At 35.6% G+C, this 23064-nt stretch overlaps 2 protein-coding genes across 2 annotated transcripts; both read left to right on the plus strand.

Moving 5' to 3' along the window:
* The first annotated feature begins 12405 nt into the window (after positions 1-12405).
* Positions 12406-18058, plus strand: LOC118032452 (putative disease resistance RPP13-like protein 1). The gene is made up of 2 exons (XM_035037165.2): positions 12406-12930; positions 13727-18058. Exons 1-2 carry the CDS (start codon positions 12613-12615, stop codon positions 17456-17458), a joined length of 4050 nt encoding a protein of 1349 aa, XP_034893056.2. The 5' UTR covers positions 12406-12612; the 3' UTR covers positions 17459-18058.
* Positions 18059-18388: 330 nt separating this feature from the next.
* LOC140954823 (putative disease resistance RPP13-like protein 1) lies at positions 18389-22577 on the plus strand. The gene is made up of 2 exons (XM_073405614.1): positions 18389-18940; positions 21572-22577. Exons 1-2 carry the CDS (start codon positions 18614-18616, stop codon positions 21947-21949), a joined length of 705 nt encoding a protein of 234 aa, XP_073261715.1. The 5' UTR covers positions 18389-18613; the 3' UTR covers positions 21950-22577.
* The last annotated feature ends 487 nt before the right edge of the window (positions 22578-23064 follow it).

Consider the following 23064-nt stretch of genomic DNA (forward strand, 5'->3'; position numbering starts at 1 on the left):
CTCGACTGCCTCTTAACCTTTCTTCTAATGCTGATATCTTGTCATCATTCACAAAACCCGTGGACCTATTATCGGAAGGCCCCTCGGCTGTTAAAATCTACAGTGATATGAGCTTGAGGGGGCTGAATGGGAATAACAGGTGTAAAGTGCTGCCCCGTTGCTGAATCTGCCCCCATATTCTGAGATACCCCCCCGGGACAGGGGCCGACGGTGCTCCTATAGGTTGGTTTGGGTAGATGTTCCCTCCCCATTCTTGGCTTTTAAAAGTTGCTCAAGCAGATTGGTCAACCGGGAAACTTCATTTTTCACGGATTCCAAACTCGGTCTGTGTAGTGTGACTCTAACTGAGCTCTTTCTTCGTTTTCCATTCTTGATCTGGACCGGGTTTGGTGGACTCTGGATGTGGGACCTATGTTTCACGATCTGGAGATGCATGCATAGATGTATGAGAAAATGTATGATTTGTGATGGATGCATGCATGTTTTTTGTGAACGAAAAATAACCATCCCATTATAAGGCATTCTCTTGTCACATTGCTTTGATAGAAGTTCTGCCTTTCGAGTCGTTTTTGCTAGAATCATGTTCACCAAGAGACAGATTTTGCATAAGAAGATGGGTCAACGCCCTTTTCAATTAATGCTTGGATAAAAATACATTTAAAAAAATACAACATGCTAATCTCTTTCCTCCATAAACTCCTTAGCCAAAGGTAAGAAAGCAAAGCCGCGGTTCTCAATCTTCCCTAAAAAAAGGCATCGGTTTCGGCTAGGCTTCGGCGATAGCGAATGATGTCTCCTCCCACATTTCGTGCATTGATTCTAATAATTCGAGCATGTGCAGCAGCTTCGTCCATTTGCTCATCGGTTTTTGGTCATTTTTTCTATGAGCAACATGTTTGTTCTGTTTCAAAGCAATGTTGTTGGCGTCGATTCGATCCTTGTGCTTTTTCCGTTGCTACTAGCTTCTCATCCAAATACTTCGAACTTTTTTCGCGTTCTTTGTCGAGCTTTATCCTTGCAACTTTTTATCTCACTCCTCTTGGCTGCTAACTCCGCTTTAACATCCTCGAATCCTCCCCTTTTGCCTTTCCAACTCTATATATTTCTTATTCAAAATCCTTATACCTCCTAATCCTATCCATTAGTTCGAATTGCATTTGCACAAATTTTTTCTTGGTAATATTTTTGCACTTTCTTGGCAATCGCTAAAGTCCATCTCCATTGCTTCAAGTTCAAAACAACTTTGCATCCAATCCAAACTCAACCCTTTAAGCTCATTCTCACTCCTTTCCCTAGCAATCTTCTCCTCAACCAACTTTAACTCAAGCTTGGTTATTTTCGGCATCTCTAGACTGTATTTGCTCATCTAGAAATGTTCTCCTTTTTTATCCTCTTTCTAGCATCATTCCTTCCAACGTCGCCTTGTCCTTTCTGCTCTTGCTCAACTCTATTCTTAGTTTGTCCCACTTGCCTTTCTCAATTCACCGTTAACCCTCTTTCTTTTTGAGGGGTTCCTATATGGTTTGAGGAGATTTGACTTCTACACGAGGCATGGCTGAAGCAGCTAAATCATCTTCAATATTAACCTTAATAGGCTCCTCTATAGCGCAAGGCATGGCTGAAGCAGCTGAGGCTCTCCATTTTACATATCCTTTCGCTCACACTTGGATCTCTCTTAAACCTTCTATTTCCACCAACACTAGAGTCTTCCAATCTTGTTTTGATGATCTCCAAAAACTTCTTTTGCCATGGGATCTTTGAACAGACCAAAAATTGAGCAATTCCCATAGTTTCTGGGAACAAACTGTATGCCCCCAAATTGTCTTACCACTAAAGTCGGAGCATAACTCACATAACCCGTAATCCCCCACCAATGGTACCCAATGCCTTTGTCCCACAACTCATTAGGACCTTCGTTGTTGTTACCCATGGTGCTCTCCATTTAAAATCGCTATTAGGTAATCCTTCCAATTTATCAACCCAACCCTGGTTGTCTAGATCTCCCCATTCTTCTTCTTCCACAATCTTTAGGGGTTTTGAGTGAACCACCAAAAAATTATTGAAGACAGGTTTCTTTGTTTCGATATGGCTCACCATCCAAATATACAACAGTTGCGTGCAGCATCTCATTGCTCCTTTTCCAGCTTTTCTACAATGGTTAAGTGTCAAAAAATGTTTCGGCTAAGATAGCAACCACTGGATTGATCTGTGTGTTCTCATACTCCACATAAGCAGCGGCGGCCTCCAAGCTTACTAAACCAGTCTGACTTGGGAACAACACAAGGCCAAATATACCTAAGGCAATCAATTTTTCTACTTCTGACTCCTTTTCCAACTCTAGCATCCTCCATTTCAAACCGGTGCCATTCTTTTCCATAAACTTTTCCAAGTTGGAGATTCTGAGCAGTTTTGACAGCTTAGGGATGATCTTGTCGGATCTCAAAGGAGAATAAATCCGATACAGGTCATTCGGAAACTCGGTCAACAATCCATATTCCTTAATCGTGGGGCACAAGTCCTATGCTTCCAAAGGAGAAACATCGGTATTCTGGATCCCAAAAATGAACTAAGGCTCGCACAGCTGGGCTTAAAACTTCTACCTTTGCGATTTCCATCAAACGTCCGTATTTCCTAAAAAATGCATCTTTATCCACATTCTGAAAAATGAGTCGTTAACTTGTTCACCTCATTCAATATGCAATTCAGGTTCTTGATTGGCGACATCTTCTTAGCATCGCTTCTAAGGCAGTCTCCTTCAATCAATTGTGACAGTTCAGAATTCTTTCCATACTCTATGGAAGATTTAGTGATGGTCATTTCGTTCACAAATCCTGCAATTCAAAATGCATGGGGGTTAGTCTTGTTTCGATGCAAAAGATTTATATCGGAACATACACCCTAAGGATAGGTTCTAGTTCTTTTACGTGAGACATAGGGTAGGTTTACTACTAGGTCTCTAAAAGAGGGTCTCTTGCTGTTCCAGTGATCACCCTCGTAAAGGCGATATGGAGGTCCAGCAGATAGTGGGATGGCACGATGTACCAATCACTATCAGTCTAAACACTCAGCAAAGAGTTGGGGTTTACACAAACTTAAGCCTTGACTCAAGTCATAAGGCAAGCTGCTAGTCCCCCACTTAAACTTAGAGTTACATGTGTGTGCCCTCCAAAACATAATAATAATAATAAAGTGATGCATGACTATGGCATGTATGATAGAATGTAAAGATATATGCTAAAGCTTTTAAACAAAACATTATAAGAAACAAAAACCAATAACACATAACATAAACAAACAAACAAATCAAGCTTAGTCCTAACATCCCCAGTGGAGTCGCCATTCTGTCACACCCCCACAAAAAATTTTATAAAGGCACGACATCGGCTGGCGATTTTCGTTGTGTTCTAAGGATTTGGTTCTTTGGAGTCGCCACCTAGTATTTGGTCACTAGGAACCCTAACTGGTCTTTCAGAGATTCTAAGGCAAGGGACTGGTTGCGTAAAGGGAAGGTATTAGCACCCCTAATACGCCCTACCTAAGGTAAGCTGCTTGGTGTTTGGTTTGCTCCATAGTCTATGGTGTTGGTGTCTTCTAAACCCGTCAATTTATTTTGGATAGAAATCTAAGGAAATTCCATGTGCTATGAAAGTTCGTTTTTTCCTTTAGTATTTCAAAAGTCGGTGACTCGTAAACCGTGGAGAAAAAAAAATTAAAATTTTGAAAATGTTCTCGATCGCAACCAAAAGCTTCTTTCAAAACATGTGCGTTGATTTATTACTCCCGATAATATTTTGGATGTTCGTCCTTTTAAGGATTTCTTCATCCAAACATTAGCGGTGAACAATAACCACAACTTCTCCTCCCAAAATAAGATTTTTATTAGTTTTTTGGAATATTGGCCAATACCCTTTGGAGTTTTACAAACAGGTTGTAAAATCCACAAATGCAAGAAAATGATTTGTGTTTAAGAAATCCATGCGAAAAACACATTTTCAAAACTTCCAATATTTTTTTTTTTATATATATAAAAAGAACATTCAAAAACATGTTAGTGTATTGGCCGTATGCAACACGCAAGAAAAATATATATTTTTTTTTTGACGAAATCGGGTTATTTTTAATACTGAATTTGTATCTCCACAGCATAAAAATACAAACTAATATTTAAGTCATTTTTAAAAAGATGTACGAAAAATCAATAATATTTTTTAAGGAATTTTTAGAATTTTTTTTTTGAAAGCAAAAAAAACTTATCTTTGAAAATTTCAGGTGTCTCGACTAAAATCAGATATTTCAAATACTGATTTTTATACCTCCATAGTATATAAAAACAAAAAATACAAACCCCTTAAAAATTTATTATATATATATATATATATATGAAAGGAAAATAACAACACATTTTTTTTTAGATTTTTTCAGATTTTTATAAATATTTTTATATATATAACATACACACACATATTTTATATTATATATTAATTATTAAGGGGCTGGGCCGGCCCAACTAATTGGGCCGGACTTAGCCTCACAAGTCATTGGGCCGGTATCGGCCCAAGAAAAGTGACTGGGCCGATCTCGGCCCAAGAAAAGCGAATGGGCCGATCTCGGCCCAAGAAAGAGAATGGGCCGACCTCGGCCCAAGGAAAAAAATAACTTGGTCTGGGCCGGACTCGGCCCAGGCCGCCAGGTTGGGCCAGAATCCTTCTGGCCCATATACATGCTTCTGGGCCAGAACCCATCTGGCCCAGAAGAGAAAACAGAACGGGGGGAATTAATTTCCCCCCGTCCCCTGCATGCAGAACAATTCTGCATGCAGGAGACGAAACCTACAGCAGAAGAAGAAAACAAAAATGCAGGGGATATAGCGTACCTGGCGGGGCTGGAGACGGTGGTTTGCTGGCAGGGCTGCGGTGGCGTGGCTCGTGGACGGCGGCTCCGGGCGGCGTTGCTGCTGTTTCTAACAATGGCTAAAAATTTCTTCCTCCTCCCCTCTCCTTCGTGTTTTTTTTTTTTTTTAGTGGCTGTTTGTTCTCGGTTTGGTTTTGGTTTTTTTTGGTTTCGGTTTCCTTCTTCTCGGTTTGTTTCTGTTCTTCTCTCTCTTTCGGGCCTTACTTCCCTCCTCCCTCTCTCTTCGGTTCCTCTCTATTTATAAGGAAAAAAAGGGACCGGCGTGCCTTTTGTTAGTGCGCCTTCAATCACGCAACGGCTGGTCGGCCATTGATGCTTTCGGTGGTGGTGGTGGGGGCGAGGAGAGAGAGACGGGAAGGTTTTCAAATTTTTCATCTTCTGTTGCTGGTAAACCGGGGGGAAAGAAGAAGATGAACAGTGTCGTTCAAAACGACACCGTTCTAGTCTTCTTCTTTTTTTTTTTTTTTTTTATATATGAAACGGCGTCGTTTTGGATAAAACGCGCCGTTTCATTTAAATGGCCAAACTTCAAATCAGTCCTTCAAATTCGGTCTCCGCCCCTCTTGTTGGCCGCATTTTTCACTTTGGTCCTTGGCCTCTGATTTATGCAATTGAGTCCTCAATTGATTAATAAACTTTCAATTTCTTCAATTAGGCCCCTGAACCGAATAATTGCAGCCCCTCCATTTACGCGCCTCTTCCAATTTGGTCCCTGGTTTCGGATTTTCTTAATTAAGTCCCTAATTGGCCATTAAACTTCAATATTTATGCAATTAAGCCCCTGATTTGACTTAATAAAATCCTAAAAATTATAATTTGGCCCCAGAACTTAAATTTCTTCAATTTTAAAGCCCAAATTGACTTAAAAATCAATTTTTTCTTGCAATCAAATCCCCTATAAATCCAAATAAAAATCAATTAAACCCATAAACATCCAAATTTGGGCTTCTCTCTTCAAAATTCAAAATTTCCTTCTCAATAGGGTTCTCATCCTTCAAGAATATATTGTCAAGAATCCAATCTTTGTATCTTTATACTCCTTGACCAATTTTCTGACCATTTTCCGAGCGCTTCTGCCTCTTGTCATTTTTCTAGTCTTCTTTGGCTATTTATTTTATTTTTTTGCGGGGGACCCAAAAATGGGTTACAACACAGATGAAAACTTATTATTCTTATCTTATTTATGCCCGTTTGAAGACAGTTAATCCAAACTTAATCCACTTGATCATGATGCCTTAATCATGCCGATATAAAAGACTAATACATTGAGCACCAAGTGTGGATATAATCGGTGGCGGAGATAGGAGGCTGGGAAGGACTCCGGCCTTATAAGGAAATAATTTTTTCAATATTTTTTTTAACAATGTTTATAGTTTCAACTCAAATAATAAAATAACTGAAATCTTGGCGTTTTAAGTTTTTGTTTTTTTTTTTTTAGTATTTTGTTTTAAATTTTATTTTTGTGACCCAGCCCTAAATATAATATAAATAATTTAATATTGTTAGGAAGTTTTTAAACCGGCTTCCATGAATTTAATATTGTACATGTCGGATCCTTCTTGCCCGTGACGGTGACGGCAATCCTGCTTATCATTTCAGTGTGGCCCGAGGTGAAAACATTTAGCCCTTTTTTTTTTAATTACTGAAAACTTAACATGTCATGTGCTAAATTCTTGAAGAACCCAGTGAAGGCCAAAATTAAAGATTCATTTTGAAAATTAATTTGAAATAAAAATGAAAAATAATAATTTTTTTTAAAAAAATACTTTTACATCACAAAAATAAAAATTACCTTATGTAAGGGACATGCACGGTCAAGAAACCAAAGAGAGAACGCTAGCTCTCTGGAGCGTTTGGCATGGAAAAATGAAAGGGCACGGTCGTATTCACCTGTTAATTTCACCGAGGTTGTATATATTCTTTGGGTTTCCACGTTGGCAATACATGAATTTGTTTTTATATTGAAAATTGTGTTTTATGATTTTTTAAAAAATATTTGCATGAAATTAATATTGTTTTATTATTATTAAATTATTTTAATGTGATAATATAAAAAAATTATTTTTAAAAAAATAAAAAAATAACCATTATCACGGTTTGAAAAAAAGTTAACAATTAAGATTTCCACGAAAGGAACTATTTTGTGTGGAAAAGAAAAATCAAAGGACGGTAGGTATGCATCAATGTCAAGTGCTCACGATGATTAATTCGAATGTGTAAGCAATATGATTGCTATCACCATTTGCTTTGCTGTGAAGGCCTATTTAAAAATATCATAGTAATTATTTAAAAAATATATATATTAAAAATATTTTTTTTTTATTTTTTAAAAAATATTTTTATTATTAATAAAACATGATTTTAACTACGATCCGTAACAATACTGGAGTAAAATGCTTAGATTGGAAAATAAAAGCAATAATGGAGAATGATAAATAGCTATAGATAAATTATTTTTTTCTTCAAATTAGAATAGTTATTTTATAAATCGTTGCTAAAATTATAAAATTATTTTATAATTTATTTATCATTTTCTATACATTATTGTTGCTTTTTTGTTTCACATATAATAAAATCCTCACTATGAAATTCTGAAAGAGACAACAGCAGCTAAAAGCAACAACATTTTAGCTAGATAAATAAAGTTTAACGACTTGATATGTTCTTATATTATAAAATATTTCTTTGATCTATTTCTATATATCTAATGAAGTTAATTTTATTCTTTAATATATATTAAATTTATAATTTATCATTCTTCTCATATCAACTCACTCAAATTTATCATGTGTCTGTTACATGCAAAACTAGAAGATTATATTTAAAATTTAACATATATTTTAAATAAAATTAACTTAAATAAAGATATATTTACGTCACTAAAAAAAGGTGTTTATCAATTTGATTGGTTGTCCACTAGGTTTTGTTATCTTCATTGATATTATCATCAGTATCTGAATGGCATAGCATAGATTAAAAACTTATTATTAATATTTTATGGATGTCCCCAAGAAGATAATTAATTCATAATAATTTTTACAGTTTAACTGTTTATATATTTTTAAATTTATTGTATTAAACACAGAAATTATCTTTTTTTATTATTCGATTATCAAATTTATTTATACATACCGCTTCCACGCGTTTTCTTGTCTCTTCCTTTCCTTTAAAGTCCACGTGTTCCCATCATGGCTTATTAGATTTCTACTGCTATCATTCTCTCACTCACCCTTTCGCAAGAATCGACAACTTCATTCTCTGACAGAAATCTTGACCTCATCTCCTAAAAATTCATAGACTGGTAGGGTTCTGCACTGCACCATTCTTTTCAAGAGCCAGTGGGATGTCACAGAGAAGATGTAAAGATTTGTACTAAATGATGCATCATTAATACAGTAGAGAAGAAAGATCACGTCCGACGAGAATATCATTACAAAATGATCCCCGGCAAACAGTCAGGGATGCCAGCACGGCCGGCTTACATGGTTAAGCTTGTATCAATTTATAATCAACTCTAAACTTATATTCTTAACTCTAAGCTTACAAGGTTAAGCCGCCAGCACGACCGGCTTACATGGTTAAGCCTTAATCATGCTGATAAAAAAGACTACAACATTGATGTCTTTTTTTTTTCCTTTAAAATTCTGTATGTTTGTTCTCTTTATGCAATTCATTGGATTCTGCTTTCTACGGCCTTCTCTCTCACACCTTCCGCGAAGATCTACCATGGCTTCTGCTTTCTTCTCTTTTCGTCCTTCCGCGAAAATCCACCGAGGCTCTGGAGTTGAGTAGAGGACAATTATCTGTGCTGTCATTGAGGTTTTGGTTGACAGGCTGTCCTCTCCTGAGGTTCTAGGCTTTTGCAAAAGACAAGCTCAATCAATGGAAAAGTTGAAGTTAAACATTAAATTATTCTTCTTTTTTATTTTTATTTTTCACAAGTATTTAACCGTTCAATTTGTAAAAATATCAGTCTTTTTTATAAGCCAACAATTACACTTTTTAAATTTGCTATTATAATAATTATTTATTTATGTGATAATTTCACCAATGTTTTTTTAGCCTTGTACCAAATACCTTCTAAGAGTAATACCAGAATGAAATTTTTTTAAATATTTTTGAACCTCGTAATTTCATATCTTTATATTTTAACCGTTAACTTCATTTCTCACCCGTTTAACTCTTTGACTATTGAGTTTTGGTCCTTGCAATTCTCATAAAAGTTCATTTTAGTTCCTAAAGTTTTTATTTTTATTTTTGATCCTTATAGTTTCAGGTATTTATATTTAATTCTAAAATTTTATTTCCCTCCCATTTCAATTCCTTTATGTTGTGATTATAAAGAGAAAGTCGCTAGAAAAATAAAGAGGAAAGAGAAGTATTTTGATGAGTTGTATTTCAAGAACAAAAAATGTTGATTTTGGAGAGTTGTATTTTGAATGAAATAGATCCAACCAAAACCCTGAGTTACTCAGGTCCTGGGTTGACCCGTCAAGCAGGGCTGAGTTTGATAACTATGATAACAACCATGTCAGACCCAAGATATTGGGTATATCTTTGGATCTGACGACCATGTCAGACCCAATAGCCTTAGATCTAGTGATCGAGCCTCACCCAAGACCTTTAGGTGTGGCGAGCAAGCCAGACCCAAGTCTTTTGGGTCTGGCGGTCATGCCACACCCAAGACAGTTGAGTCTGATAGCCATGCCAAACTCATATCTCTTTGGTCTAGGAGGTCAAGCTAGACCCAATACACTTGGGTCTTGCGCCCGAGCCAGACCTTAGAGACTTGAGTGTGGCAGCCATGTTTGGATTTTACATGGCTGCCAGACCTGGGGTTTGGTGATTGGGTCTAGCAATCACGCCAGACCTCAGCGTCTTGGGCCCGGCTGTCATGACCAAACTGAAAAAAAAATAATTCATAGTAACAAATACACAGTGAAAATCCAACACGTTTTAGTATATAAGTAATAAATTTAATAATTAACATATATTGCATGATAAAATTAGCATTAATTTTACCAGTGGCTACTACATCAGTAGAGAGAAAATTTTCAGTGTTGAAATTGGTTAAAAGTTGATTACACAATCGAATTGGGGATGATTTGTTGAATGATTGTTTGGTTACTTATATCGAAAAAGATATATTTGAAAGTGTTGATAATGAGAAGATCCTACAATGTGTTCAACATATGAAGTCTTGCAATGAGCGATTGTGAATTATATATAAAAAAAGAAAGTTATGAAATATCTTTTTATAATATATGTAAATTTTTTAACTTTATATTAAAAAATTATAATTTTGGATTTTTTAGATCTTAATTAATTAATGGAAAAGTTGAAGTTGATTATTAAATTATTCTCTCTCTTTTTCACAAGTATTTAATTGTTTAATTTGTAAATACATTAGTCATTTTTAAAAAACCAACATTTACACTTTTTAAATTTGCTCTTATAATAATAATTATTATTTATGTGATAATTTCAACCATATTTTAAGCCTTACACCAAATACCTTCTAAGAGTAATACCAAATGAAGTTTTTTTAAAAAAATATATTTTTTAACCTAGTAGTTTTATGTGTTTACATTTTAGCCGTAAACTTCATTTTCCACTCGTTTCATTATTTGAATATTGAGTTTTGGTCCTTGAAATTCTCATAAAAGTTCATTTGGGTTTCTAAAGTTTTTTCTTTTATCCTCGTAGTTTTAGCTATTTATATTTAATTCTAAAACTTCATTCTCTTCACATTTGAATTCCTTGATGTTACGAGTATAAAGATAAAGTCGTTAGATAAAAAGAGAAGTATTTTGGTGAGTTTGTATTTTAAGAACAAAAAAATATTGATCTTAGTGTCCATAAATTTATCTTTAAACACATAAAAAAAATTAATATTTTTTAAAAGTGGCTCTAAACAAAATAAAAGAGAGGAGATTTTATCTATTTTTTTGGTTTTTTAACCGGTCACATTACTTTATTTCTTTTCAGTTGCATTCTTTAAAGCTATATTTTCATGGCATCCATAGCTATCAAACTCAGCCTAGGGGTTAACCCGACTAATGGGCTAAGTCTTGGTTTACACGGGTTGCCTTGGGTCAACCAAGAAAAATTAAAAAGACATATTTGAGGTTTTGATATTTTATATGAAAAAATAAGAAATAATCCATATGGATATAGGCTATACATGTTGTAAACAATTAAGTTTAAAAGAGTATTTCAAAAGATTTTTTATTGCACATTGAAAAGATACTATCGTATTCTTCTAAGTTGAAGTATTTAAATAAAAAAGATTTTCTATCCCACATTTAATAAATATTAACTTTTTTCTTGTGAACATAGAATACACACACACACACACATTAAAAGACTTTAAATTTCACATTGCAAAAATAAAATATTCTTCTAATATTTATATAGTGAACTTTGAAATGAGTTAGCAAGCAACTGAAAAATATAAAAAAAAGGGTCTTTGGGTAGGAGAAAAACACATTTAATAAAAAAACAATCTCTGTCGGGTTTTTATTGGGTCACCCGAGTTCCGGGTTTACCCGACGTGTCAACCAGTTTACTCTAGGCCATTTGCAAGCCTATATATTGAATGAAATAGACCTAGCCAAGGCCCCGAGTCACCATACTTGATGTTTTATTATTTTATATGAAAATTTCAAGAAACAATCCACGTGGATATAGGTTATACATGTTTGTAAACAATTAAGTTTAAAAGATTATTTCAAAAGGTTTTTTTTATCTCATATCGGAAAGATATTATCTTATTCTTCTAAGTTGAAGTATTTAAACTAAAAAGGTTTTTTTATCTCATATTTGAAAAAACATAACTTTTTTTTTTTGAAGAACATAAATTATATATACTAAAGGGCTTCAAATCCCACATTGAAAAAATAAAACATTCTTCTAGTGTTTATATAGTGAACTTTGAAATGAGTTAGCAACCAAACAAAAAATATGAAAAAAAGAAGGGTTTTTGGGTAGGAGAAAAAAACACATTTTTAAAAAATGGTCTCTACCAAGTTTTTGCCCGTCACCCGAGTTCCAGGTTGACCCAACGGGTCGACTAGTTTACTCCGGGCCAATTGCAGACCTGAATTTTTAATGAAACAGACTCAATCATTGCTATTGGATCCTATTGACAGCAATACCTAATATTATTAGATCCTGTTGGGAGTATGATCCAACTTTATTGTAATGGTGGTTATTCTTGTTTTTCTTTTTTTATATTTATAGAGAAATCAAAGATAAATAAATGAAAAAAAAAAACAAGAAGAAGAGATGTTACAATGGTTATTTTCGTGGGTTCTGCAGTAGTAATAGTAATTATATTGTTTGAATTGTTGTAATTAGGGTGAATTAAATAAGAAATGTACGAATTGTAATGAATGAATGGAGAAAGAGAGAGGATGCAAAGATGAGTTTTGAATGTTTATTTTTTTTTAAATCAAGAAGGTTTAACCTGTGATTCAACATGTAAAAAGCAGAAAAAAATAGCTTTTTCATAACCAAGTTCCAATCTTGGGCATATGGTGGGCCCATCATTTTTATACATTGAGAGAAAACGCATACGCTTCCTCGAGTTTTCTTGTCTCTTCCTTTCCTTCGAAGCCTACGTATTCCCATCATGCAATTCAGTGGCTTATCATTCTCTCTCACATAATCACTCTCTCACCCTTTCTGCAAAAATCCACCATGGCTCTGGAGTTGATCGGCGGATCAATTCTCTCTCCTGTCATTCAGGTTCTGGTCGACAGGTTGGCCTCTCGTGAGGTTCTGAGCTTCTTCAACAGCCACAAACTCGGCGGTGGTCTTCTGGAAAAGCTGAATGAAACACTGAATACTGTCAACGGACTACTCGACGATGCAGCGGAGAAGCAGATTGCAAAGCTTGCTGTGAAGAACTGGCTTAATGATGTTAAACACGCTGTCTATGAAGCTGAGGACATATTGGAGGAGATTGATTATGAATATCTACGATCCAAGGACATTGATCGACCTGACAGCAATTGGGTAAGCATAAGTTCTTGCACCTATAGACCTTGCTTCCTCATAAAATGTTTGTTTGTTTTGTTTTGTTTTTTTTAAAACTTTCATGTATGCTCTCTAGTCTGTAAACGAGGAAAAAATAATTTTAGGCATGGTTGTTGTCTTTCTGTGAGTTTTAATTAAAGAGTATTCATTGTTATGCATGCAACTAATATCATTGGCTTTTGGTGTCTCTGGCGAAATTATGCTTGCAAATTCTCATTTATTAATTAGTTTTCTAAACATGGGCTTTGGATTTTTAAAATCTGAATTATTTATATAAATTTTGTCAATTTTAATTAAATTATATATTTTTTATAAGAGCATAAATAAATTTTAATTGTTCAGAAAAAATAAGGGATATAAAATTGAATTGTCTTTCAATATTTTTAATGATGAATAATTAGGACCTACTAGATTCAAAACCTATTATTATAAATATTAAATTTCTTAGTATTTATATATACAATAATCACCAAGAATTATGCACTTATTTTTTGTTAGCACAATTAGACTCTGAAATGATATTTTATATATGAAAGCTTCATATCCCTGTTTTAAATATTAAAAATAAATACTTTACTTTTAATATAATATAATAAGGGCTATGAAAGTCACTAATGCTAAGTTAGCATCAACAATTGTAAATTCTTGAAAAAGATCTGTAGAAAGAAAACTTATTAATTCTCTAGATGTAAAAATCTTAATGTTTATGTTTTGATATTATAAAATTATATTGTTTTCCTGAATTCTATCTCACATATTTAGTCCACCATTGCAGGTAAGGGATCGGTTTCCATTTCTAAATCCAGCTAATAAAAGGATGAAAGAGATGGAAGCAGAGTTACAAAGGATCCTTGAGAAGCTTGAACGTTTACTGAAACAAAAGGGTGATCTGCGCCACATAGAAGGTACTGGTGGATGGAGACCATTGTCAAAGAAAACAACTCCACTGGTTAATGAATCTCTTGTATATGGAAGGGACGCTGATAAGGAAGCCATAATGGAGCACTTGTTGACACAACACAACACGGATGGCTCAAATTTATGTGCGGTCCCTATTGTGGGTATGGGCGGGATTGGTAAAACCACTCTTGCTCAGCTTATCTACAACGACGAAAGGGTAGAGCAGTGCTTCGATCTCAAAGCCTGGGTCTGGGCTTCTCAACAATTTGATGTTGCCAGGATTACTGAGGATATTATTAAGAAGATCAAAGCAAGGACTTGCCCCACCAAAGAACCAGATGAATCTCTAATGGAGGCAGTGAAAGGGAAAAAACTTCTACTTGTTCTAGATGACGCGTGGAACATCCAGTACAATGAATGGGATAAATTACTGCTACCTTTGCGGTATGTGGAGCAAGGAAGTAAGATTGTCGTGACAACACGGGATGAAGATGTAGCAAGAGTCACGCAAACTGTCATCCCCTTTCACCGCTTGAATGTAATAAGCGATGAATATTGCTGGAAGTTGTTTGCAAGGGATGCATTTAGTGGTGTAAATTCTGGAGCAGTCTCATCCTTGGAAGCATTTGGCAGAGAAATAGCGAGAAAGTGCAAAGGTTTACCGCTGGCAGCGAAAACTCTTGGGGGTCTTTTGCATTCCGAAGGAGATGTCAAGGAATGGGAGAAGATATCCAATAGCAACATGTGGGGTTTGTCGAATGAAAACATCCCTCCAGCTCTAACATTGAGCTATTATTATCTCCCTTCACAGAAACGTTGTTTTGCTTATTGTGCAATATTTCCCAAAGGTTATGTATTCTATAAGAATGAATTAATCACTTCATGGATGGCACATGGTTTTCTAGTCCAGCCCAGAGGCGTTGAGGAGATGGAAGAAATAGGCGAAAAATACTTCGATGATCTTGTCTTGAGGTCACTTTTCCAGCAATCAACTGATGATTCATTTTTCAGCATGCATGACATCATAAGTGATTTAGCTGAATACGCGTCAGGAGAATTTTGCTCTAGGTTGGAGGGTGGACATTCATGCTCGCTTCCAGAAAGGACTCGTTATTTATCAATCACTTCAGCGGCAGCATATGGCGAAGGACTTCGGATATTTCGTAGCATTCATGGAGTCCAACATTGGCGCACCTTGTATCCACTTTATACTTCAAGGAAAGTTGATATTGAGGCACTGAATGACATCTTGCCAAATCTTAAGCGCCTGCGAATGCTATCTTTATGTTTTCTACAAAATATTTCTTCTCAGTTGAACAATATTTCCATTGACAACTTGATACATTTGCGACACTTGGACCTTTCTGGCACCGCCATTGAAATGTTGCCCGGAAGTGTTTGCACCTTGTACTATTTGCAAAGTTTATTGTTAAGAGAGTGCCGACATCTCATGGAGTTGCCATCCAACATCTCCAACTTGGTCAACTTACAACATCTTGATATTAACTCTACAAATTTGGAAGAGATGCCACCAAAAATGGGGAAACTCACAAAGCTTCAAACTTTGCAATATTACGTCGTGGGAAAAGAGAGTGGGTCTAGCATGAAAGAGCTGGGGAAGCTCTCACATTTAAGGAGAAAACTTTCTATTCGGAATCTCAGAGATGTTGCAAATGCTCAAGATGCTTTGGATGCCGATTTGAAGGGTAAGAAGAAGATTGAGGAGTTGGGGTTGACGTGGGATGGCAATACGGAAGACACACAACACGAGAGAGAAGTACTTGAGAAATTGCAGCCTTCTGAAAATGTGGAACAGCTTGTCATTACTGGTTATGGGGGTACGATGTTTCCAGGTTGGTTTGGAAACTCTTCTTTCTCAAATATGGTAGCGTTGACACTTTCTGGATGTAAGAACTGCATCTTCTTACCACCACTGGGGCTGCTGCGATCTCTAGAAGTGCTCCAAATTAAAGGATTTGATGAAGTAGTGGCAGTTGGTTCTGAGTTCTATGGAAGTGACGCTTTGATGGAGAAGCCATTTAAATCCCTCAAAATATTAAAGTTCGAGGGGATGAAAAAATGGCAGGAATGGAATACAGAAGTAGCTGGTGCTTTCCCTCATCTTGAAAAGCTCTTGATAGCAGGTTGTCCCGAGTTAACAAATGCCTTGCCGAGTCACCTTCCTTGTTTATTGAGTCTTTTTATTGAAGAATGTCCGCAGCTTGTGGTTTCAATTCCAGAGGCTCCCCTGCTCAGTGAAATCCATGTATATGAGGGCGGTGAAAGTCGTATATTTGGAATATCCAGTCAGAGGCGGCGCCTTCATTTTAGACGAGATCCCCAGCTAAAGGGAATGGAGCAAACGAGTCATTTGAATCCCTCTTCTTTCACTGAAATCAAAATCGACAGATGTAGTTCATTTAAGTGCTGCCGGCTAGACTTTTTACCCCAGGTATCCACACTTACATTCAAACAATGTCTCAATCTCGAATCTCTTTGTATAGGCGAGAGATCTCTTCCTGCTCTCCGTCATTTGACTGTCAGACACTGTCCTAATTTGGTGTCTTTCCCCCGAGGAGGACTAGCTGCCCCAGATTTAAAAAGCCTTGTGTTAGAGGGTTGCTTATATTTGAAGTCGTTGCCGGAAAACATGCATTCCCTCCTCCCTTCCCTACAGAATTTGCAATTGATCTCACTTCCAGAAGTTGATTCGTTTCCTGAAGGAGGTTTACCCTCCAATTTAAACACACTTTGCATTGAAGATTGTATCAATCTCAAGGTATGTGGTTTGCAAGCACTCCCTTCTCTGTCATGCTTCAGATTTACTGGGAACGATGTGGAGTCTTTTGACGAGGAGACGTTGCCCTCTACTCTTACAACCCTTGAAATCAAAAACCTGAAATCTCTGGACTATAAGAAGCTTCATCACCTCACATCTCTTGACACATTGAAGATCAAGAGTTGCCCTAAACTTGAGCACATATCAGAACAGGCGCTGCCCTCCTCCCTTGAATGCCTTCATCTCTGTAAACTGGAATCTCTGGACTGCATTGAGCTTCAGCACCTCACCTCTCTTCACAAATTGAAGATCGGGAGTTTTCCTAAACTTGAATCGTTGCAGGGGCTGCCTTCCTCCCTTGAATTCCTTCAGTTATGGGATCAGCAAGACCGGGACTACAAGGAGATTCGGCACCTCACCTCTCTTCGCAAAATGAAGATAAGGAGGAGCCTTAAGCTTGAGTCCCTTCAAGAAGGCACACTTCCCTCCTCCCTTGAAGACCTTGAAATCTGGGATTTGGAAGATTTGGAATTTAAGGGGTTTCAGCACCTGACCTCTCTTCGTGAATTACATATCCGTAGTTCTCCTAAGCTCGAGTCCGTGCCAGGAGAGAAGCTGCCCTCCTCCCTTGTATCTCTTGCACTATCAGATCTGATAAATGCGGAATCTGTAACGGGGCTTCAGCACCTCACCTCTTTGCGCAAATTGATTATCTCGGATTGTCCCAAGCTGCAAGGAGAATGGCTGTTCCTTTCCGGATGGCGTGATATTAGAGGTTGTCCTTCACTTGAAGTGGTTACAGGAGGTCACACTATGCCATTATTTTAGTTTTGTACCCGCGGCCGAGCGGTTATTTCTTCTAAGTAAAATAAAAATTAATAAATAGGTTTTACAACGCATACTTTAATATACAATATTTTTCTATCATAAATATAAATGTCTATGCATATATTTAGTAATTAGATCAATAGTTAATAAAAGATAATTAAGATTAAGATATTTAATCTCACAACATTTATTATGTATTTAGTTATGTTTAACAATTATATTTTCTAAAGTTTTTTTTTTTTATATATATATATACGCCGATAAAAGATAAAAAAAGTCATACCCAATGTAGAATGAAGAAACTTAATAAAAGAGACATGGGTCAAACTATATAAATATGTAATCTTGAGACAAAAGACATGTGATTGAGATAATTTTATAGAAAAAAAGTGAAAAAAAAACACAAATACCAATTCTAAAAAAGTTAAATGTTGAATGATGAAATTAAAAAAACATGAGGATATTTAATTTCGTAACATAGTTCATTCACTAAGCTGTGTTTAATAGCTTTGTTTTTTAGAATATATTTTTTATTTAATCAAACAATTATCCATGCAAATTAAGGGTAAAAAAATCATGAAGGTCAATTATAAAACAACTCAATGTTGAATAATAATTTAAAAAAAATTTAAGAAAAACAAAATAAATATTGGTAAACCCTTGTTAACCTGCTAACATTGCGACAATTGGTACATGATTGGGATATCCCCATAAAAAAGAAAGTAAAGGAAAAAAATACGAAGACCAATTTTTTTAAAAATAAAATGTTAAAAGATGAAATTAAAAAATATATATATTAAAAAATAACTAAAAAATTACTAGAGTCAACCAATTTTAACAATTGAAACTCGTAATTGTGATCTTGAGACCAAGACTACTCACGTAGGAGTCACTTTAAGAAACTATTCAAAGGTTACTCTCACTCGAGCTTAGAAACTATCTTTTCTGAACTCGTAGGGTATCCGATGAATTGTATAGTGATAATCTGGGGTCAATAGTTTCGAGTGGCTGAGCTGTGAAGTCAACTGAGAACCCGCGTACTTACTTTGATTTTTCTTTCCTTTTCCATTCGTTAAACGTCTTCTTCTCTTCACTATCTTCTTCTCTACAATTCTTTGCTTCTGCTTCCTTCCAATTCTCTGGGAAGATCCCATCATGGCTGTGGAGTACATTGGAGGATCAATTCTCTCTGCTGTCATTGAGGTTCTGAGCGAGAAGGTGACCGCTCCTGAGATTCTGGGCTTCTTCAAAAGCCACAAGCTCAATGATGGTCTTCTCGGAAAGTTGAAAGAAACACTGAATACTCTCAACGGACTTCTCGACGACGCGGAGGAGAAGCAGATTACCAAGCCTGCTGTGCAGAGGTGGCTTAATGATGCTAGACATGCTGTGTATGAAGCTGAGGACTTAATGGAGGTGATTGAATATGAACATCTACGATGCAAGGATATTAAAGCTGCCTCTCGACGTGTGAGGTGTCGGGTAAGCATATGTTTTTGCCTTTCTCGTATAATGTTAGTATCGATCCCTCTGATTTTTACAAGCACAATTCGAATTGTAAAATATCAGAAATTTTCATATCTTTTCTTGAAATATTTCATGCTAAAAGTCCGTTTCATAACGTGGCTGTGAGTGAGGTTTACCCGCAACCACACATATTTTTATTTAGTAAAGAAAACAAAATGATTTTAACTGGTAGGACCTAAAGGAAGAAAGTTGTATCAATGGAGCATGGCTCCACTATTCACTGAACAGTGGAGCCATGCTCCACTGTAAAGTGCGAGTGAATTTTAATTAACTCGTACTGTTCAGTTTTTTTTAAATTATTATTTTGAAAAACCAGGAAAAGTTTAGTTTTTTTCCTGAAAAACCAGTGGAGTTAAGTGATTTCACTCGCGCTATTCATGTGAACGTGAACAATATATTTTTTATTTTTTAAAAAATTAGTTTAAGGTGATTTAAATTTACTCGTATTATAATCTTAATTTTATTCCTAATAATATTTTACCTAATTTTATTACATGCTCAAAAAATCATGAAAACTGTAATTTTTATCGAATGAATTTTGTACGTAATGAAATTATAATTTTTTTTTTTTAAATTGAGTTTTAGTTGAAAACTAGTATTTAATATTATTTAATAATACTATATAAATTAGAAGGATATAGCATGATGACGTAGCATTTTTGTAATTTGATCGCAATTCCAATTATGTTCTTGCCGTGTTCGACCCAGTTAAAAAAAAGTCAGTTTTTGTTTTTATTTTAATTGTGTTTTATTAAAAAAATTAGAAGCAAATCGCTTGATAACGTAACAAAAAATTCAGTTTTTGTTGTTGCGTGCTTAAAAAACCATGAAAAATATAGTTATTGTTGGATAGATTTCGTATGTGATGACATTGCATATAGTTTAATGGAATAATAAAAAATATTTGATATCAATATTATTTATTTCATTATGAAATAATAGTAGTTAAATCTATAATATTTAAATTAAAAGTATTTTTTAATTATTTTATAATCTCAATTTGAAAAGTATTTTTTTAACTAAACACATTAAACTACATTTTATTCAACTTTAATTTCAACCACAGTTTTAACCAAATATATTTTTTTTCAAACCAACCTCAATTAAAAGTACTTTTTATAAAACAACTTTTTAAAAACCACAACAGCAACCGCAACACCAAAAACACCCTGACAACACCCCTCACTCAATGATGCTAATTTATCCCATGCAACCAATCCTATGATACTCTCCTGCAGCCACTACTCATTATTATTCCAACAAATATTCCAACCATGGTTTCCCAACTGTCAACTTAATTAAAACATGTTCAATCTAGAATTTGAATTAAATTGTTTTATTTTTTATTTTAAAAAAATCAAAGTTAACCCATTCAATTTTTTTAAATTTAGCACAATAAATGTTAAATATTGGTATAATAACACCGATTGAAAAACAATTATGAAATAACATACTTTCACATTTTTGAATAACAACATTTAGTAAATGTTGTTCTTTCTGAAGCGCGATGAAGTGAAAGTTCAATCATCTGGTTCAACTGGTCGGTTGATTGGATTCAGTTGTATTAATTAGTCGACCATTTCATATAAAAATTATAATTTTATGAATTTTTTCTTCCAAATATTAATTATGAGTCAAAATATATATGTGTTCAATATGTAGACTAAAAAAATAGATTTCAATTAAAATTTTAAAAAATTATTATTCACATAGTTGTTGTTATCTATTTTTCAATATCAATGATGTATAAAGACTTGTGATAACAAGTGATTCTAAATAGCAATGTGTGTTTCTATTATAACTAAATGAGAACTTGCACTAAACGAATTATATGTATGACCTAACAAATACATTTACGGACCGATGAGATAGTTTAAGGCTCAAGAGGAGATCTGGTTCCGCTAGACTAGAATAACGACTAAAAGGCTATACTTTTTTATTCGATTGTTAAATCGCACTAAAAAATCATCTTCCTTATTGTAGCCACTATGTCGCCATGTAGATTGTCAAATCTCTAGAGATCAAAAATCTCATCAAGGTCCCTTGATTTTGGTATTTTTGAGATTTTTCTTATTATTTTCATAATCGGACGACCAATTTAAGTATCCATTATGAACAGGACAATTAATTGACTCAGATGATTGAAGTTTCATCTTGTCGCACTTTAAAAGAACAATATTTACTAAATGTTGCTATTCGGAAGTACGACAACTATCTTGTTATGCCTAGAAATAATAAAATTTAGTAAATATTGCTTTTCTTAGGTATGATAAGGTGAAAATATACTATTTTTCAAAAAGCTTTTTCAAACAATATCATTGTGTCACTTTTTTATGTTTACTGTGCTAATTGCTGAATTTATCTTTCAAATTCTAGTAACCTGGAGGGTTAATTCACCATCCTATCATCTCATTAGAATCTTGGTTAGACTTAATTTTTTTTAAGAAAATAATCTCATTTTAATTTTTTATAAACAAAACATCATTGCATCTGTGTGTTAACTTACTCGTTACGAGTTTAATAATTTTAGTATTTATATGTTCCTAAATTCTATCTCATATACATGGATATGTTCCGCCATTGCAGGTAAGGAATGTGTTTCCAATTCTTAATCCAGCTAATAAAAGGATGAAAGAGATGGAAGCAGAGTTGCAAAAGATCTATGAGAAGCTTGAACGTTTAGTTAAACACAAGGGTGATCTGCGCCACATAGAAGGTACTGGTGGATGGCGACCATTGTCAGAGAAAACAACTCCTGTGGTTGATGAATCTCATGTATATGGAAGGGAAGCTGATAAGGAAGCCATAATGAAGTACTTGTTGACAAAAAACAATACAGATGGTGCAAATGTAGGTGTGATTCCTATTGTGGGCATGGGAGGGGTTGGTAAAACCACTCTTGCTCAGTTTATCTACAAAGACAGAAGGGTAGATGAGTGCTTTGAGCTCAAAGCCTGGGTCTAGGCTTCTCAACAATTTGACGTCACCAGGATAGTTGATGATATTCTTAAGAAGATCAACGCAGGTACTTGCTGTTGAATAAACTCAATCTAGATGGTCAAGGAAGGTAACCACCAGCTGCCACCGACCAGCCACCAACCGACCAGCCGCCAGCCACCAGCTGCAGCCGCCAGCCACCAGCTGCCACAGCCGCCAGCCGCCTTCACACTTGAAGGTTGAATTTTCGTATTTTGATTTGTGTATAAATAGAGTGCCAGCTTATGTTATATGTGTGGACATTGTGGAGAGAATTGAGAGGAACACTAGAAAGAGAAAGAAAGAGAGAGGGCGTGTATTAAGCTTTTATTTTGTGTAATTGTAAGCTTCGGTTTTGTGTAATAAAACAGTGTGTTTTATCCCCTCTGAGTGTCTCAAAGCCACCACCAGTGGTTTCTCCCACCAACAATTGGTATCAGAGCCCCGTTCGCTGGAAAACAGAAGAGTTTTTGGGGTATATCCGAATTTTCAAAGTGGTCAAAAACAAGTTTTGATCATTCCACAGTGTAGAGCTCATCAAGACAAACTCACTGTCGCAAGAATCAGCCTGATCGGAGCCGGAGGTAGCCCACACGCGCCGCCTGAAGATTCTGCACTGTTATCCCACGCGCAGCCACGCGCCCAGAGGTAGACGACGACTGAGCCACTCGCGCGCCATATTCGAGCCGAGCCGAGCCGTCACGCCGTGTCCAAGCCGAGCCTCCAACCGACCTAGCCGAGCCGCGAGTCTTTCCGTACCGCGCGCCAAGCCGTCTATAAGCCGAGCCGCCAGCGCGCCGAGAGAATATTCCCCGAATATTCCACAGAATATTCCCGGTTCAACCCAGTGAACCGCCCGCCGTACAGAATTGGTTTTTTGACCGGTTCACCCATTTTCTGACCCGATTTCAACAAAGTCAGACCGGTTCCCTACTATTTGGACCATTCCAGATCGATCTACAGTGTTCGTTTGTCCAAATTCAGCTCCCAAAGAGGTGATATAGTCATTCCAAGAACAAAATGACTACAGAAGGTACACATACACTCATCCCGAAGCTGACCAAAGACAACTATGATAGTTGGTGCATCAGATTGAAGGCATT

This window comes from Populus alba, chromosome 17 (assembly GCF_005239225.2).
Source record: "Populus alba chromosome 17, ASM523922v2, whole genome shotgun sequence".
In the NCBI taxonomy this organism is placed as follows: Eukaryota; Viridiplantae; Streptophyta; class Magnoliopsida; order Malpighiales; family Salicaceae; genus Populus; species Populus alba.